The following is a 13,491-nucleotide window of genomic DNA, read 5'->3' as shown; positions in this document are numbered from 1 at the left end:
GTGCATAGAGCCTATTGAAAATGGGAAGTTGAACATAGGCGCATTGAGGCAGTACTACTTATACTGCCCTTCAAATACTGGTGAGTACTTGATGAACAGACAGTGTCACCATGCACATTTTCTAAACTTTGTAGTTGTTCATTTACAGTAGGTCATTAGTTGAAATGGGTTGGATTCCAAAATGATGATCACTGTCAGTAGTACTGAACTTTGTGTGCGCACTATTTTGTGCACAATGTGTGCCGTGCAGGCAGGCACGTGCACTGTAGTGTTCTTTTAACAGACATATTCTAAGTAATAAAATGGGTAAAGTTAGGCTCTGGATAGGTGTTAAGATTTATTTAATGGTGATATTGTCTTGTTTTGCTTCAGGAGATCAGCACTCTGGCTCTGAAATGGGTGATATATGTAGGCAAAAATCTCTGACTCAGGAGAGAGCAAGGGCTCCGACACTTTAACTGACAATGAAAGAGAATATATTTTTATGTTGTCTTATCACTGGAGATTTTAACAGATTTGGCTTACTTTCACAATGCACTGTCACAAGAGAAGATGCAGGCCCAAATTACTATGCTGTGTCAGACCAGCACTGGTTAGTCCTAAAACATGTCTACAGTTACAGTAGAAGGACCCTTTGCCAACCAGAGTGTATAATATATATTTTGCTACTAATGAGCTACCCTGGGTGAAATATTATCCACTCCATTTTTTCTCTCTCCCTGTTTACGTTTGTGTTGCACTGTTGTGGCGCTTAGCTTGCACTTCAGTTGTTGCCCGAATAATGGCTACGAATTTGCAGCAATTCTGCAGGTAGTTTAGCCATGACGATTAACTTCTGTGATGATTAACTTGTGTTTGTGAATGTCTCGTTGCCAATCTGAACATTGACCTGTCTGTTTACAACAGTCAGATACAGATGCAGTGCATACTGTATGTCATACTAGGTTTATTGCTCAATGATTCCATTTATCTTATGAGAGTTTCTTTCCATTCGTTTGAAAATCACAGGGAGTGGTTGGTTGTTTTTTCCTCCTACAGTACATGGATAGGATTCAGGTGGCTGATATAAAGTCTTGGAATGTGTGTACAATCTTAGAAAGACGGCCACTGTGTTAAACTCAATTTAATCTGATGCTCTCCAATCTTATCAATATTTTGTGCATACAGATTGTTGTCAGAGCTAGAAGATAATACAATTAATACAAGTTTATTAGTTACTGTAAGAAACTAAGAGACGAGTGTCTAAGCAACTATTGAGTCAGAATTTGTGGCATGTTAAGCTGTGGGAAGGAAGTCGAGTACATTTTGTATAAGTCAGTCAAAAATGGAACTAGCACTACTGTGTAAACTAGCTTTTATTGAAAACAATCAAAGTAATCAACAACAAACTGATTTGGTACATTTGCTAAAACAGGTCAAAAACGGACATCAGTCTAACTGAATGTATTGGAATTATCATTTGGATCTGAAGATGTGTCCATAAATATTTTCACATGTAACCAGTGTTTTTCCTTTGCCTCTGATCCCATGACAATATACAGTAAAGCACTATGGCAGTACTAACAATTTATGGAATGTAAAACTAAGTATGTTAACACACATTTTAGAATGAACTTGCACAACTTTATTTAATGCAAAATGTCATTAAACTCCACAAAAACAGGAAACAAACAAAGCAGACGTAAATATTTTCACATCTATAGTAGTTTATCCAAAACCAAAGACACCCAAACAAACATGCATAATGTGGAACACTATGGGGATTTCCCACTCCGATTACAACCAGCAGTAGTATACAATAAAGTGAAGTGCCGCATGTTACCTATATACCAGTACATATCGTATATACACAAGTGGTTACAGAGACTATTGATTTCAATAGCAAAATATTGAAATCCTACTTGTTCTTTCATTATAGATCAGTCATTTACAATGAAAGACATGGGATAACTGTTAAATGTAATCTTTTGCTTTTTGAAATCTTAAATCTGAGGAGCACCCTTGTTTAGTTTGTACCAATATATATAATGGAACTATGCTGTATGCAATGCCCACTGGGAATCTTCTTAATGAAATTACCCAGTCTGTAGATTAAGTCCTATAGTCGGATGTAGTTGGTTGTTATTTCAACCAATCTTTGACCTTACTGCATTTATCTGCAGGTAACCACAGGTAAACAGTCTAGCAAAAGAAACATCTTTAATAGAACTCTGCATTGACCAGCAACAGCTTTCACTTTATATGCCATTAGGCTTACTGTACAACAAAATCAACATGCCTGTCCTTTAGGATGGGCATATTGACACCCAACTTAATGCATTGAACAGCTTAGCTTTTGCGAACTCTAGAGAAGATATAGAATCATAACTCCTGATGCACTCTTATGTGAAGCTAAGTCAAGACAGAAGACACCAAGCCGTAAATTAGCCATGGTATCTTATATCACAAAATTCCGTGATTTCGGAGAAAATTAACACAGGCATTCCTTTGTCAACGTTTTTTTTTGTTTGTTGCACTTATTGCAGATTTTCTTACTAGCCGATCACCACCACAGATAACACCATTGTGAAAATTGTGAGTGATTAAGCCTATCTTCACATGTAAACTCCCAATACCCCATTCAAATTGCACATGGCAAACAAGTCATCAATTTAGCTTCCTTCATCATGACACATTTTGAGGCTTCAGGTTAACATTGGTATAGTCAAGTCGGTAAACACAAATACTGCACGTTGCATGTACTGTACAGTAAGTGTTTAGTCTATACCTTTATTTGGTCCAGAGACAAACACCACCATCTGCTGCCATGGAGTACATGCATTTAGCCTCTGAACGACGTGGCAACTGCAGAAAGCAACTACCACTAGATGAACACCTCTATCCTTCAAAAAGAGAGCATGTCATATTAACCAACGGTCATGAGATAACGTGAATCATATTAATGAATAAGAAGTGACTCAGAGTCACACTTGCTAATTTTACTGGTCACTAACATATTCTTATTTTACATATACTGGTCACTATCACATTCTTATTTTAGGGCATCTAGTTCCTCTCAGTGTGGCATGCAGTATGATCACACTTGCTTTTGTTGAAGTCATCTTGACTCAAGACCAATAAGCAAATACAATGATTCCTATATTATGGCAAAACTGAGATCTGAACAGCAACTGCAACTTAAGACTTATTGTAATTTTTAAGACATTGGTTTAACTTTATAGCATGCTGTATATCAGTACATCATCTAGATTGCAGTTATTTTTGCAGTGTAATTACAAAAACAAACTACTTTAGTGTGTAGATGTGTATATGGGGATGTTAGGGTGTCATGCCTGCATCTTGCACAAACTAACGGATGAACCACTGGAGAAGATCCAGAAGGCTGGGTACACCGTCTCAGTGAATGGGAACACAAACGTATGGAAGGGATACGCCCTGTCAGCCACATTATAGAACGTGGCTGCCCCGTCCTCACAATCCAGCAACACACCCACACGCTTGGGACTGGAATTTGCCAGCACTGTCTCGCTGCTAGCGTGCCAGGCGGACAGCTTGACATTAAACCACTCGACACACCACGACTGCCTGTTGCGACCCATTCTGCTGGATGGGCCTTTACGGTCAATGCTGTTGTACGCTATCCCTATGCCAATGAAGTTGTTGCTACTCATTTTGACCTCCCAGTAGTGACGCCCTCTAGCGAAACCCTTGGAAGCGAGCACCTGGGTGCAGACAGTGAAACGCGCATCGCCGTCTGGGTAGGTCGCGGGCTCGTCGGACACCGTGGCCTTGGTAAATTCCTCGCTGAGGGCAATGCGCTTGTGGGCCGTCTTTGGGTCGAAGGTGAGCACTGTGCCATCTATTTTGGGGAGACAAACGGAAGTTAACATTGAGGTACTGCAGCTCCACATGTGACATGATGATACTGATCTTAACATGCCTACAATCTTACATGGTAGAAGCTCTGTTCTTAACATGCCCACAATCTTACATTGTAGAAGCTCTGTTCTTTTGGCAGCAGATGTAATGCTAGGAGGGATTCCTGCGGGTTCTAGATAAGAGGATAAATCAATTAGAGAGGGAAAGGGAATATAGTCAAAACATGATTGATTATTGTGCCACTGCATCTGGGAAGATGTCAAAAACTCTTACATAACATAATATTTATTTGATTAGATATTGTATTGTGACATCACTCAAAACCTTCCACATTACAGACAATGGGTCAGTAATGGAGAGCACTGGAATTGCCAAATTGTATTCCATTTCTCTATTTTAAATGTTGACAGGCTCTTCTACCTGGGGTTCCTCTTCTACTAGGTTCCTTCGACTGGGGGCGGTCTCTGGGTGTCTCTTTCAATGTAACATCCAACTCAGTCATTGTCAAATCCAATAGGTTCTCCGTGGAATGGGCTGCTTTCATATTTCTTGTACCGTCTTTTTGAGGACAGGGTGGCTTCTTGCCTTGTTCTACAAAAACATAATGTTTTATTGGAATACATTCTAAAATCAAAATCCAGGTTAAATGCAAGTGGCCCAATAGTAACAATAATTGATTTGATTTATATGAAAAATATATAATTATTGAGACTGCGACTAGTGTAGTTGACATGGTGTATGCCAGAAGGTCTGGCAATGGTCTTTATAGCATGAGTCTGCCTGTCGTATTAAGTGACTGAGTGCTTAAACATTAAAAACTGTGGAAGTGTTAATTGAATGCTCTGTATTGACACCATCCTCACAGGTACATACTGTACACTATATATAAACTTGAGAAAGTTTACATGCTAAGACCCACTTTAGCAGCATCAAAAAGGAAACAGCTGAAGCACACGGATCATCTTAAAAACATTTAGATAGGTACAAAAAGGGTTTCCGTCTTCAAGGACACTGCTGTCAAAACATCATTCAGTAATCCTCCTTTTTATAGCTATTAAAGGTTTTTAAGATGATCAGTATGCTCCAGCTTTTTCCCTTATGACATAGTGAGTATATCTATATACACACAAAAAAATTAAGGAAATATATCAAGGAAACACAAGCATGGTAAATGAAGATTTCATACTGTCAGTTTCTTTCTTCTTGGTTTGGTCCTTGTTTTGTTCTAAAAGGGAAAAGCAACAGTAACAAAACTATAGCATCAGTAACAAAATATTGTAGTTTGACTTTAAGAAGGCATCCCATTGATGCATCCTTAAAATCATGTTGTTCATATTGTGTAAAAATCTATAAAAATGATAGAATACTGCTGCACTGTTAGTCTCTGTGTCAGGCTACTACTTCCTGGTTTACGTGATAACACTTTGTGGTCCAGACAATGACGCGGCTGTGTTCACAGGAAGGGAACGCAATGTAAAATGCTTTGATATGTAAGCACACACACACACACACACACACACACACACACACACACACACACACACACACACACACACACACACACACACAGCTGTTAGTGGATGATAGGAGTTAACTAAATTTGTCTTGGGGACCTTTTTTAAAAACTACCAAAAACAAACAGTCAACAGTTGAGACCATATCATGATGAATAGCCTGCGTTGACGATCATCAATGGTAACACGACTGAAATGTTCTTATAAAGGAGTACAATCTACCAAAATTATGCCTTTTCATGATAATTTTCAAGCCCACACAAGTTCAATCGGGGTAAACAGGCATACTGTAACATTAACACGTTTGTGACAGTGTTAAGTGTAACGAAGTGTCTACAAAAATAAAATAATAATTGCGTCGACTCGGGCTCAGGTCAGACGCATAATAATAATTAATGGTCAGGTTCGAGTCAGGTTTAAAGTTGGCCCGAGCCCAGTTCTAACACACACACACACACACACACACACACAATAAATGGAATTGGGAATATTAAAATGTGTTAGAGTTGCATTGCATGTTTTCTACGGACATAGTAAGTAAGCAGCTTAATCAAATTATTCTCATCATCAGAATAAGGACAATAATTAGATCTGAGTTTAGTCATTGACAGCATTTTCCTACTTGGTGGTTTCTTGGCCTGGCCAGCCCTGAGCGGCGCCCCTGGACTTGGGGACCTGAGGTGCAGCGGTGGTCCGAGGTGTCTTTCTTGTCCTTGGAGCGGTGGCCCGGCCCCGAAGTGTCTTTCTTGTCCTTGGTGCGGTGGCCCGAAGTGTCTTTGTTGTCCTTGGTGCGGTGGCCCGAAGGGTCTTTGTTGTCCTTGGTGCGGTGGCCCTGCACCTGTAACCCAGCAGCAAACATTTAAGCATTCTTCCAAAGGTTATCCTTTTAGCCTAAATGTCTGACTGTACCTCGGCTAATGCTGTTTACATTTCTGTCTAATAAAGTATTCAAATCAATCAATAGCGTGGAACATATTAACACAGCAGCCATTTTGCTCTTATGTCATGCACAGTGCAAAGCACTGTGTAACCCATGCAAGGCACAAACCTGTTCATTGGGAGAAGTTGGGTTTCAGTGTCTTACTCAAGGACACTTCTACACTAACCAAGGGGGAGCCGGGGATCTAACCGGGAACCCGCTCTACCACCTGAGCCACTGCCGACCCTGGGATTAACAATCCCAAGCAAAATGGCCGCCATGTGAAAATGGTCAAATACTACTCTGGCACAAAGCAAACTGTACTCGGCAAAACTGTAAGACAGAAATGATCATACCAAATAGTGACTGTGGACCTGTTCTTGCAGGTGAGAAGACACTTAACCCAGGATGAGAAGCATTTTGTTCACCTGTCGAGTCAATTTCGTGACCAGATAAAAAGAAAACAAGACATATTAAAGAATCTACCTCTGATTATTTCATCATGGATTTAAAAGCATTTAAGCTAAATCAATTCACTGAGTTTCAAGTCTTTCTGCAATGTATTCCATGCCTCTGTTACAGAATACACAAACACCCTATTTCCATACAAGCATTTAGGACAGAAAGCATAAAAATGTCCTGAAAACGCAAAGACTACCGTCTTGCACGGAGTGAACAATATGGCCGCCATGTCTTAAAATTGTACTCGCCAAAACTGTGAAACAGAAATGTAAATGATAATACCAAACAGTGGCTGTGGAACTGTTCTTGCAGGTGAGAAGACACTAAATCCAAGATGAGGAGCACTTGTTTCACCTGTTGATACCAAACCTCTCATTACAAGAGCCTTTCTTTATGCATGGAATTTAAAATACTGTAGTGATCCAACAACCAATTTAGCACCAATTACGACAAGTACGGCGCCATACAAGGATTCATTTCATTTGATTGTCATTCATCACTGCTCAATTGACACCAACTTAATAAAAAAAGAAATCAGAGTAAATTTTGTGACCAGATAAAAAAAGAAAACACTGACATATTAAATAATCTGCCTCTTCTTTCATTATGGATTTAAAAGCATTCAACCTAAATCAATTCACTGAGTTTCAAGTCTTTTCTGCAATGTATTCCACACTTAGCCTACAGAATACATAAAACACCCTTTTCAAGTTTCCATACAGGCATTTAGTACAGAAAGCATAAAGATGTCCTGAGAACGCAGAGACTATTGTCCAGCATGTGTGATTTTGAAGCCCACCAACGTTATAGGATATAGACCCCCTTACCTGTCTGATTGGCTCCCTGGCAGGCATAGTTTTACTGAGGTTAGGGTTAAGGTTAGGTTTAGGCATAGTCTTACTGAGGTTAGGGTTAGGTTTAGCCATAGTCTTACTGAGGTTAGGGTTAGGTTAAGCCATAGTCTTACTGAGGTTAGGGTTAGGTTTAGCCATAGTCTTACTGAGGTTAGGGTTAGGTTTAGCCATAGTCTTACTGAGGTTAGGGTTAGGTTTAGCCATAGTCTTACTGAGGTTAGGGTTAGGTTTAGCCATAGTCTTACTGAGGTTAGGGTTAGGTTTAGCCATAGTCTTACTGAGGTTAGGGTTAGGTTTAGGCATAGTCTTACTGAGGTTAGGGTTAGGTTTAGGCATAGTCTTACTGAGGTTAGGGTTAGGTTAAGCCATAGTCTTACTGAGGTTAGGGTTAGGTTAAGCCATAGTCTTACTGAGGTTAGGGTTAGGTTTAGCCATAGTCTTACTGAGGTTAGGGTTAGCCATAGTCTTACTGTGGTTAGGGTTAAATTTAGGCATAGTTACAAAAACGAGAACTGTCAATCACAGCGACTACAGGCCAATCACAGCGGGTTTTGCCTAGAACTGAAGTGGGATCTGGGATGTCCACCACGGGGTGGACAATATGGTCGCCATGCAAATATTGTCATTTACTACCTCGGCACAAAGCCATGTCTTAAAATTGTAATCGCCAAAACTGTGAGTCAGAATTGAAATGATAATAGCAAATAGTGGCTGAGGAACTGTTATTGCAAGTGAGAGCACTTGCTTCACCTGTTGATACCAAATCTCTCATTACAAGAGGCTTTCTTTATGCATGGAATTTAAAATACTGTAGCTATCCATCACCAACCAATTTAGCACCAATTAGAGGAGCCCTGCACTATAGACAAATCCACAGAGCGCACCCCTGGCGCAATCCTAAAGGTCCTTACACACCGGGGCGATCTTTTCATGCGAATAATACGTTTTTTTTTAAAACCTTATAAAGTCAATGGCTCCGTACATGGAGCGAAAAAGCGAAAAAGCAAAGCGAAAAAGCGTCTTTTAATTATTCGGAACGGCTCAATTGACGCCAACTCACCAGTTACACACATGCCAATGTTGAGTTCTGTAATGAAAACAGACAGCACTTTTAAGTCTGAGTTATAAAGGGTTAATGAAGCATTCAGAGTACACTGGCCTTTTGTGGGTGGCTTTTTTAAGCCTGTATCTTATAGCAACAGAAGAGAGACACAGGAAATGGCCGGTGAGATTTGGGCAAGTACTTGCAGCAAACGACCTCAGGTCGGATTCGAACCCGGGCCGGCTGCGGGAAGGACTAAGCTTTGATGTAGTATGCGCTCTACCATCCACTCTTCTTTTTGTTGCGGTTAAATGTCTATCTAAATATGATGCTTTATATACAGTATATCTTTATAATGCATTATAATGCATGCATAATAGTTATGGGCTTCATAGAAAGTGTTACTCATAATTATTTTATCAACTCCAATCCATCAAAAGTTTTTTGTGATGATGTGGAATTGTGCAAAATTAGCTGGCCTGTCTCCCCTTTTCTCTCATGGAGTTAAGATGTTTTTAGACACACGTTGAGCATTCTTTTCCTCACCTGTACCGTTTGTATTTCTTTTGTTTCACAATTTTCCACACTTACCTGGTTTTAGCATCTGCAGCCTGGCCTCAATGGGTTGTTTGAATATGTACAGCAGATATTCCTTCAGCACAGCAGCGAAGGCCTGCGACCCCGTCACTGCCTTGGAGTCCAGGGTGATTCGAGGGGTGTATGGGTCAAAGCTTACTACAGAGGGCAGGTCAACTGAGGCCTGTAGCATAAAAAGGAAAAATATTAATTGTTTTATTTTGTTGTCGCTCTTTCTTTTAACCACATTAACCCTGGCGTCGTTATAGGCGAAAAATCTCAAAAACAGCCTAGGCCTACGTGCTTAATTTATCCATATGTAAGCTCACAACGCGTCACATGGCAAAGCGTGAGATTGTAGATCAGCTATTTTCATTGTACAAAGCTTTCAGGCTTAAGTGGCAGCAACTTTCAGTCTGAAGATGGGCATCGAAACGTTAATCTGCTTAAATAAAAAAATCATCTATGTGAGCATATACAGTGCTTAAATTTGTTGCCTTTGATCCGAGTTCACGTTGGGGCCAGCACCTGTCAAGTGGTCGGATGTGAACTACTACCCCTTTGATCCTGGGAAAATTTCAACATACAATTTATTTCCGGGATGCTTTTTTTTTAAATTATAACTAATCTAATCTACCTGCAATTTCCTTGTCACAAATGTCATCTCACCTGAAGGAAGGCCACGGTTTGGGACTGACCCAACAAGCCGTTGATGCCATCTTTGGCAGCACTCAGTTGCTCCACGTTCTGAGAAAACCTCTTGACGAGGCGCTGGAGCGACGTCTGAGCAGTTTCCTGCTCTTGATCCACGGCGTTCAGCGCTGTGCGGAACTCACTGTCCAACAGCTCTCGCATCTGCTGATACTCAGACTCCAGAGCGCTCTTCCTGCTGGATGCTGAGTCCTAGTGACAGTCAGAGAAGATAGTTAAATAGAAATGCATTATGCTCTTTTATACATAGTTTGCAAATGAGTAGGAATCATACATGAAAATGACTGATCGTTCAAAAATGTTGGGCAATATTTTGAGCGCATTACTGAGCCGGTTGGTGTTATTATTTTAACTGAGAGTGTAAACATTTACCCCTACAACGGTCCATTTTTAAAAAACTAACATATTTTTAAACTAACACTCAGGATTTTGCTGTGTAACACATTGCATATGTGCCTAAATACTGTACATATGTCAATAAAATGGTGATGGTGGAAATATCAGGGGCGTTACCTTTATCTTGGTCTCCATGTCATTCATTTGAGATATCACTTTCTGGTTCTTCTTGATCTTGCCACCCAGCAAAGACAACTTGTCTCTCAAGTCAGACTAAAACAACAAATGCAAAATGTGTCATGTCATGGGTGTGTTTGCTGCCTCCGAAACAAAAGGTGATTATTTAAAAACTCAAACAACACACACACACACACACACACACACACACACGCACAAAATGATGTTACTATGGTAACCACAGACTAAATGATGACTCAGAGAGAGAAAATTACACAGTGGGAGCTGTGAGTGGGAGCTTTTTTTGATGGCGTTACCGCCCCCCTTTTCGTGCAATCACACCCGCACATCTCTGCATGTAGTCGCAGCAGGTGATTTTGAGTACACACGCATGCGTCTGAATGCACACAGTAAACTTTTCTCACACACACACGCACACACACCTGTTTCAGCGCTCTCTGCTCATCAGGGGTGGAGAAAGTGCAACCTTTGTGAACTTGCTGGAGGCAGAAGCTACAGATGCATCGGCTGTGAGTGACACAGAAGAAGTCCATCATCTTGTGGTGTTCCTGGCAGATGCGCTCGGCCAGGTCACCCACTGGTTCCGCGAGCTCGTGCGTGCGGAAAATGAGGTTCTCGTGGTGAGGCCTCAAGTGGACAGCACAGTAGGATGCCATGCAGGTCAGGCAGGTCTTGTATGCCACGTCCTCCATACAGGTGTCACACAATATGGCGGCTGGGACTGGCAGTGGCACCGGCTCTGCTGCTTTTTTTTTTTTCCCTCTCGTTCCTCTTGCTCTTCTTTTTCCCTTCTCGGCGTCGACCGGCTCCGCTTCTTCGTACAGGTCCGGCTCAGACTCCGAGTCCTCCGACTCGCTCTGGTTGGACTTCATTTTGAAGGCTTCGACCACCGTGGCGAGCACCGTGTTCTTCGTCAACTTGGGCTTTGTGGCAAAAGTGGTCCTGCACTGGGGGCAGACGTAGCTGTCTCTCCAGGTGGTCAGGAGGCAGTCTTGACAGAAGTTGTGTCCGCAGGGGATCGTGACCGGACAGTCGAATGGACAGAGGCAGATGCTGCAGGTCAGCTCCTCCTCCAGACCCATCAGAGACAGCTTATCATCCACGTCGGCCATCATCATCATGGGAGCTCATGCACAGTACCTACAGAGCAGTGGTGGGAAATATCAATACTGCAATAAAGAAATACTCTGTTACGAGTTAAAGTCCGGTAATCAAAATTTACATGAGTAAAAGTACAAAAGTATTGACATCAAAATATACTTTAAGTACCAAAAGAAAAGTACTTGTTATGCAGAATGTCCTGTTTCACATTGTTTTATACATGTCTAAAATGTATATATATTTTTTGAAAATAGCAGATCTACAAGCTCACAACGTTGTGAGCTTGTAGGTTTAAATAGGGGTGAAGTGGTAACTGGTAAATGTATGTTGTAGTGGAGTAAAAGTACATTTGCCTCTGAGATGTAGTGGAGTATAAGTATTGAAATTTGGAAATACTCCAGAAGTAAAATGACTTAAAATGTTTACTTAAGTACAGTACTTAAGTAAATGTACTATACACACTGGTAGCTACACAGGAGCTTATACGTCACACGCTGCCAAGGAGAAACGAAACTTACAGAACCGAAACTAGCAGTGAGTCAATTCTCATGGTCAGTGGAACCACTTGTTCCTGGTTTGAGAATGCTTGACATTTACAACCGGTACATCTACATTAACCTTAAGATTTCAAATATAAAGTGCTTACCCCAAAGCCACGAATGTAACAAGTTAAAGCGCCCGGGTCTAAGTACCCGTATCTTCCGTATTGTTCAATAAAAATAATTGTATCCGATCGGTGGCCATTTTTCCGAATTATCTCCATACGCTCTCAACTACGCGCCCCTATCGTTTGGGAGGTGTATTGCACTCTGATACTTACAAAAATTAAACAGAAAATGGCCGCGGATCGGATTTAAATGCTTTCATTAAACAATACGGAAGATGCGGGTACTTACACCCGGGCGCTTTGACTTGTTACATCCGTGGCCGTGGGGTAAGCACTTTATATTTGAAATCTGAACGTTTATGTAGATGTACCGGTTGTAAATGTAAAACATTCTCAAACCAGGAACAAGTGGTTCCATGACGCTTGTGACCACAGACGAGCGTCATGTGAACCGTGGCTACGTTTTTTTGATAAGATTTTGTTGAATGTAGCCTCGTCTTGCCACGGTCCCACGGAGATAAACATGCTGAAATCTTCCCTACTGGTTACCTATTAGCCTTGGACAACAACCGGCCGAGTTTTTTTTATTTTATTTGATCGATTCAGACATTTGTATAATTTCTGTCGATAATAAAAAATATCTGGCAGCTTCTTAGCATAGCCCCTAGCTCCATAAAGAACCTCGCTGAGTGAGAGGTTCTTTATGGAGCTACATAGCCCCTAGCTCAAAATAATAATAATAATGGGAAGTTTGGGAATAAAGTGCTCCCTTCCCTGGTGTAATTTACATAAATATATTAATATAATTTGTCACAGTACCTTCTTTCCAAATGAGACTGAGGTCGGTGGAAGTTCAGAGGTTGTGAAGAGGTGTAGGTCACGTCACAGCAGGAAATGGTACTCACACGGTTGGTCACTTAACACTAAATATCTATGATTCTCCCTCCCTCTCTCACCCCAACTCCCTCCTCCCTCTCTCTCTCTCCCTCCCTGTTTCTCTTTCTCTATCTCTCTCTCCCCTCCCTCTCTCTCTCTCGCGGCACGCCCACGCTATTGGACGAATGGACGCACCTGACATCAGCTGATTTCTTATGTTGACACAGTACACACCAGCTGACTGATCTCTTATTATGTGTCAATTTAACAAACATTAAAAGTAAACTCCATCAATTCCATTTAGAATTGGAATTCATTCCTATGACAATCTCTTCAGCAAGCTGTTTACAGTTATTTCATTGCTTAGATTCTCATATCCTGCATAAACTTCAACTACCCTAGCACAGCACAGCACA

At 41.1% G+C, this 13,491-nt stretch overlaps 1 protein-coding gene across 6 annotated transcripts; it reads right to left on the bottom strand.

The window, feature by feature from the left end:
- Window positions 1-2,709: 2,709 nt before the first annotated feature.
- On the bottom strand, window positions 2,710-13,142 carry LOC311036696 (E3 ubiquitin/ISG15 ligase TRIM25-like). 6 transcript variants are annotated; one of them, XM_084045552.1, is made up of 13 exons: window positions 13,019-13,142; window positions 10,914-11,631; window positions 10,471-10,566; window positions 9,916-10,149; window positions 9,262-9,430; window positions 8,689-8,715; window positions 7,057-7,128; window positions 6,669-6,740; window positions 6,016-6,231; window positions 5,066-5,104; window positions 4,300-4,470; window positions 3,953-4,051; window positions 2,710-3,859 (listed from the first exon to the last, which is right to left on the bottom strand). In XM_084045552.1, exons 2-13 carry the CDS (start codon window positions 11,610-11,612, stop codon window positions 3,327-3,329), a joined length of 2,427 nt encoding a protein of 808 aa, XP_083901678.1. In that variant the 5' UTR covers window positions 11,613-11,631; window positions 13,019-13,142; the 3' UTR covers window positions 2,710-3,326. The 6 variants fall into 6 exon arrangements, with proteins under 6 accessions (XP_083901678.1, XP_083901679.1, XP_083901680.1 ...); XM_084045553.1 differs by having other exon boundaries at window positions 3,992-4,051; XM_084045554.1 differs by lacking the exon at window positions 7,057-7,128.
- Window positions 13,143-13,491: the final 349 nt, after the last annotated feature.

The sequence above is a fragment of the Gymnoscopelus microlampas genome (genome assembly GCF_963454915.1).
Source record: "Gymnoscopelus microlampas genome assembly, chromosome: 2".
NCBI classification, from domain to species: Eukaryota; Metazoa; Chordata; class Actinopteri; order Myctophiformes; family Myctophidae; genus Gymnoscopelus; species Gymnoscopelus microlampas.
Note: the sequence above shows the minus strand (reverse complement) of the source record. Positions and strands in the feature narration are given on the sequence as shown.

Excerpts from the sequence above, each read along its gene's own strand:
- LOC311036696 (XM_084045552.1), bottom strand. The coding sequence starts at position 11,612 with ATGATGATGATGGCCGACGTGGATGATAAGCTGTCTCTGATGGGTCTG. Across the intron at positions 6,232-6,668 it reads AGGTCCACAGTCACTATTTG|GTGCAGGGCCACCGCACCAA; the intron begins GTATGATCATTT and ends GCTGGGTTACAG. Across the intron at positions 5,105-6,015 it reads CCAGGCCAAGAAACCACCAA|AACAAAACAAGGACCAAACC; the intron begins GTAGGAAAATGC and ends TTTCCCTTTTAG.